Source organism: Aphanomyces invadans (genome assembly GCF_000520115.1).
Source record: "Aphanomyces invadans strain NJM9701 unplaced genomic scaffold supercont1.62, whole genome shotgun sequence".
In the NCBI taxonomy this organism is placed as follows: domain Eukaryota; phylum Oomycota; class Saprolegniomycetes; order Saprolegniales; family Verrucalvaceae; genus Aphanomyces; species Aphanomyces invadans.
In genome coordinates this window covers 251736-256322 of record NW_008580207.1, presented here as the reverse complement: position 1 = coordinate 256322, position 4587 = coordinate 251736, and the positions used below count along the sequence as shown (strand labels likewise).

At 58.9% G+C, this 4587-nt stretch overlaps 3 protein-coding genes across 4 annotated transcripts in view; 2 read left to right on the top strand and 1 right to left on the bottom strand.

Moving 5' to 3' along the window:
* Positions 1-843, bottom strand: part of H310_14190 (hypothetical protein) — a 2182-nt gene extending 1339 nt beyond the window's left edge. The window contains exon 1 of the mRNA XM_008881999.1: positions 146-843. Within this exon, the coding sequence (XP_008880221.1) occupies positions 192-809 (618 nt within the window). The 5' untranslated portion in view covers positions 810-843 and the 3' untranslated portion in view covers positions 146-191. The remainder of the gene's footprint in view (positions 1-145) is intronic.
* A 244-nt stretch (positions 844-1087) lies between these two features.
* Positions 1088-2711, top strand: H310_14189. Of its 2 annotated transcripts, XM_008881998.1 has the most exons (4): positions 1088-1966; positions 2011-2121; positions 2186-2377; positions 2432-2711. In XM_008881998.1, exons 1-4 carry the CDS (start codon positions 1153-1155, stop codon positions 2566-2568), a joined length of 1254 nt encoding a protein of 417 aa, XP_008880220.1. In that variant the 5' UTR covers positions 1088-1152; the 3' UTR covers positions 2569-2711. The 2 variants fall into 2 exon arrangements, with proteins under 2 accessions (XP_008880220.1, XP_008880219.1); XM_008881997.1 differs by having other exon boundaries at positions 2011-2377.
* Positions 2712-3227: 516 nt separating this feature from the next.
* H310_14188 (hypothetical protein) lies at positions 3228-3786 on the top strand. The gene has a single exon (XM_008881996.1). It carries the CDS (start codon positions 3337-3339, stop codon positions 3736-3738), a length of 402 nt encoding a protein of 133 aa, XP_008880218.1. The 5' UTR covers positions 3228-3336; the 3' UTR covers positions 3739-3786.
* The last annotated feature ends 801 nt before the right edge of the window (positions 3787-4587 follow it).

The following is a 4587-nucleotide window of genomic DNA, read 5'->3' as shown; positions in this document are numbered from 1 at the left end:
CTTATGAGAAATTAATTCACTTTGGCAAGGTATTTGGTTGTGAATAAAAATACATCCATTCATAGAGGTGGTCGACTTTTTGGGGGGTGTCGACTTTTTCCCCGGTTCATTGTACGTGAACGTTAGCGATGGTTGCTTTCGCGGCCTGGTGTGCATGTCCTTGATACCGAGATCGACGGCTCGCGTTTCCATTACGACTCGGCCATGAACGCGGCGAGGACGGCATTGTTTGCGTCGTCCGCCGCCCACTTGTTGAGGAGCAGTTCAAATTTGGCGCGGCGATCTGCTACGAGCGCTGGGTTGGTGCGCTGCAGCGCGGTCCACACGCCCGCTTGGGGCATTCCCTCGCACCCACGCGTTTGGCACAACGTGTCGTGCAGTTGCTTGAACTCGTTGTACCGTTTCTGGACCTTGACGCCGTCGTGGCGTTGGACTGTGTAATGCACCACACCCTGAATGTGAACAACATCGTCCAAGATCTCAAATGCCTTTGCTTGTGGTGCTTCGATCGCGTCGTGGTGCGTACCGACAGATGCAACGTCTTCGACCGGTCCTGGCGCGTCGACCAGCCCTGGCGACGGCACGCTGTCGTCCGCCGCCATCACTTCAACGGGCTCGACCGTCTTTGGAAAGTCCTCGAGCACCGGGTTTGTGTTCAAGTGCGAGGCGTCCACATCGACAGGTTCGGTGGCCAATGTGGACTGCAAACAGCCCATGGTTGGCCGTGTGTGTTGGTCGGGAAATTTCAGAGTATATGCAGAACGTGCTGTGGGGCTGGCCGTGGATGGACCGAGTGACCCGCAACTCATCCAGCGCGACTCACGTCCTGGTGCGAGCCTGCTGCGTCGCTCTTTGGCATCGCATGGCACGGCTAGAATCGCGGCGCGGCGGCGTCTTCGACCCTCTCTGCCACCCAAGTCCCATATGCCCCAAAAAAGAAACCTTTTTATCTTGCACTTTGTATGCCACCTGTTGTCGCGCGGGAGGACATTTGGAATCGGTGAAATCGGGTGGCTGGCCCTTGCAAAATGCACCACGACCGACGTCTCACGCCGCTCCAGCTGGGGCAACCATCCACACAGCTGCCGCGTGCTGCGCCGTGTGCCGTCGCTGGGTGTGCGTGCATTACGCTAAAGTGCCAAAACACGGACCATGGGGTGCCGCCAGTCCACGGCGGCCAGTGCCCCAGCACCACACGGCCGCCCCCTCGTCAGGTACTCTGTCGAGGCGTCAAGGCGATCGTTACTGCGGATTGCCGACCACCTGGATGAACTTGAAGATGCCGTTCCCGATGCAGTGCTTGCCAAGTGGGAGCGCATCGTCGAGCAGGTCATCGCCGCCACTGTGGACACGTCGCAACTGGAGCCGACAACGCGACGAATCGATCCATGTGTCGAGCGCGCGGCAAGCAGCCAACACGACGTTGAGATCGTACGAAGAACCGCGTTGAAACCCCAAGACGCCGCGTCGCCGCCAGTCGTCGATGGCACGCCACACGATTCGGTCGTCGGCAACCGAGTTGGCGCCTCGAGCTCGTACTGGGGCACTGACGACACGCCTGCTGCTGCACGATCCAGTCAAGATGCCAACGTGAACGTTGTGCTGCAAAACACTATGCCAGCGGCATCGCTTGTCGCCGCTCCATCCAACCCTGCTCCAGCGCACATGCCCGAGGATCCAGGTCGGAAACGACATGGCGGCACGGACGGTGCCCAGATCGCACCACCCGAAGGCCTCGAGACCGCGCGCTCGCAGCGCTCCAACACGATGTTGTCGTTTGTGAAAGCGAGAGATACCACATCGTCCAGATGTCGCAACGACGCGGTCGGCTCGTTGGCAAACCCCACGCAGCCAGTGACCGTCGATGGTTCCACCGACAAGGTGACCACGGACGCTGTTTCCGGCATCGCAGCCACACGGACGACCTGCATCCCCTCCTGCTCACTCGCCCCCGCGGCGATGCTCCGTACGTCAACGCTTTCGTGATTACTTCGTATCACTTCGCCACAGAAAACGCACATGACGGCCCCCCGAGTGCGATGGGCTTCATGCTCCAGCCGCTGGACCAAGCGCAGCTGGAGCCCGTGGTGAGCACACCGTTGAGTTGGGTCCGGGCTGGAGGTTCGTCCTCGTGTCGACTAGGCACTTGTGCAATGTAGCGATCCCACGTACCCCTCAACTTTAGCGCCCACCGCGTTCGAGGTTCGAGGCACGATCATCGACGGCGGCACCGCCATGTTCATGGTGCACGCACCGAACCGTTCCAAACCAATCTACCGCCAGTTCAACGACTTCAAGCAGCTGCATGCAGCCGTGGCGCCTGTCATGGCGCTCCCAGCGCACCGCAGTCTAACGTTTCCACCGCTTCCTCGCGCAGGTACGTCGGGACGACGGTGGCATTTCCAACGGACATTCCCATGTGGATGGACAGGGCTCTTGACGAGACTCGTTCGGCAAAAACAAGCGCTGATCCACGACCAGTCGCTCGTATTTGAAGCGATGCTGAATGCGATTGCATCCCATCCACTCGCGTCCGAGAGCGTCGACCTGCAGCGCTTCTTGGCCTGAACTCCTGAATAATGTAATGTACAGCAACTGCCATGAAAAGCGGCATGGCTCTGGACGAGCGGCGTGGTTGCTATGAGGAATACGCCCACGAACCGTGTGTGGCTCGACCCTCGATCACTCGTTGTGTTGAGTCGTGAATCTTGGCCACCACGACAATCGGCTGCGCTAGCCGACGACGTGCATCCATGCGATGCGGTGGCGCATGGCCGACCACATCGAGACACTTGACCGCCTCACGAAACACGGTGTGCCAGCCTCCGTTTTGATGTGTCCAAGACCTAGCGCGCGCGAACTGGGGAGCTGACCGCGTGCACTGCTGCAAGCGGCGCGGCGGCGGAGCTGGTGGGTTCATTTTTTCGGTCAGAAATGCAAATTTTTTGGGCTGCGGTGTATCCAATGGGAATTTTTTTTTAATATCGTTGTATTAAATCTTCTGAGTGCAGAAAACTACGCTGTCTTGCACTGCGGATGATTTTATAACCGATATTAAAATACATCCTGCGGCGACTTCTGTGACACCGCCACGACGTCCCGTATCAATCCGTTCCAGGCATAAAACGTACGACGTCATACTTTAAAACGCCGTCTGTGGCACCGATGCTTGGCAAAAAAACGTATACGTTTTAGGTTTAAACACTGCCATTGAGACACAGGGACAAGGAAAATTTCGCGTCGCGCCGGTGCGGTGTCCCTCTGGCGGCCACATGGCCCCGACAGCATGCACTCGGTCAGCTTCCACTTTGTTTTTGGATCCACGCGCGGCAAGCCATGCATGACAGCGCCGACTCGGTCAAGCAGGGAGTGCTCTTCAAGCGGGGAGAAGGCGGCTTCCTGAAGCGAAAAACGTGGAAGCGGCGGTACTTTCAACTGTGCGATGCCGAGCTGCGGTACTACGACACATTGAACGGCGTCGAGAAGGGCAAGGTGCTGCTCTCGACCGACGACTTTGTCGAGATCATGCCGAAAGACTGCCCGAAAACTGGCGACTCGGCCTCGACGCAGTGGCGGCTGGCACTGCACACCCCTACCAGGCGCTTCCTCCTCTCGGCCTCGACCGAGTTTGACATGTACAGGTGGGCGGAAGCCATCGCGCGAGCTGTTGAGACATCTCCGCGTAAACCGTCCATGCATACAACGTCACCACCGTCGAGAATGCGCGCCACGATGTAAGCCTCGACCAGGCCGTAATTACACTTGTCCATCGATTGCGTTGACACGCGTGCATGGTCGGGTTCATAGGGCAGACGAGTCTGGCGCCGAGCAGCGCACTGCGCTGTGGACGCGACGCCCCTGCACAACTGGCCAACAAAGCTCCCTTCATGGCAGTCGTCGCCAGAAAGAAATAGAGCACGTGGCCGACTGTAAGGAACGACCATGCACGTGAAGCTGCCACGTCGGCGGCGCGGGGAAAGGCATGCAGAATTGTGCCGTCCACTGCGCCGCCGACTACTATGGCCCAGACTCTTGCGCATTGTTCGCCATGTCGTGGACGTGTGTACACCTTTCTTCCAGATGCGAACATGCCTCTTGACGCGGGACGCATCGTCGGATCTCTTTCGCCGATTGTCGCTTCCAATAGCACGATTGTTCACGCTAGAGGAGCACCCTCTCCTTGACCGAGTCGGCGCTGTCGGCCACGTGGGCCCAACAACAAGTTCGACGCCTGGCTCGTGACTTGTATGGGCGTCCAACAGGCCATCGCTGCCCGACTCGCTCTACGTTTAACGGAAGGCGGATGGGCACAACGCTGTTCGAAGAGAAGGACGTCCCACGAATGACGACGCGGTGGTCGGTCCCCAGCCTTGCGCCACACGATCTCTTGTGCTGAGTTGTCCTGCGCCACACAGCGCGACAACTCAACAAAGGCCACGTCCAACGGATGGTCGTCCGCGCCGTGCAGGTCCCCCACCATTACTACACGCAAACGTTGACGTAGACGACGGCGGGTTCTCGAGCCTATCGAGCTCAATGTGCTATCCTCATCTGCCTGCCTCGGCGGTACGCCAGGCTCGACGCGCC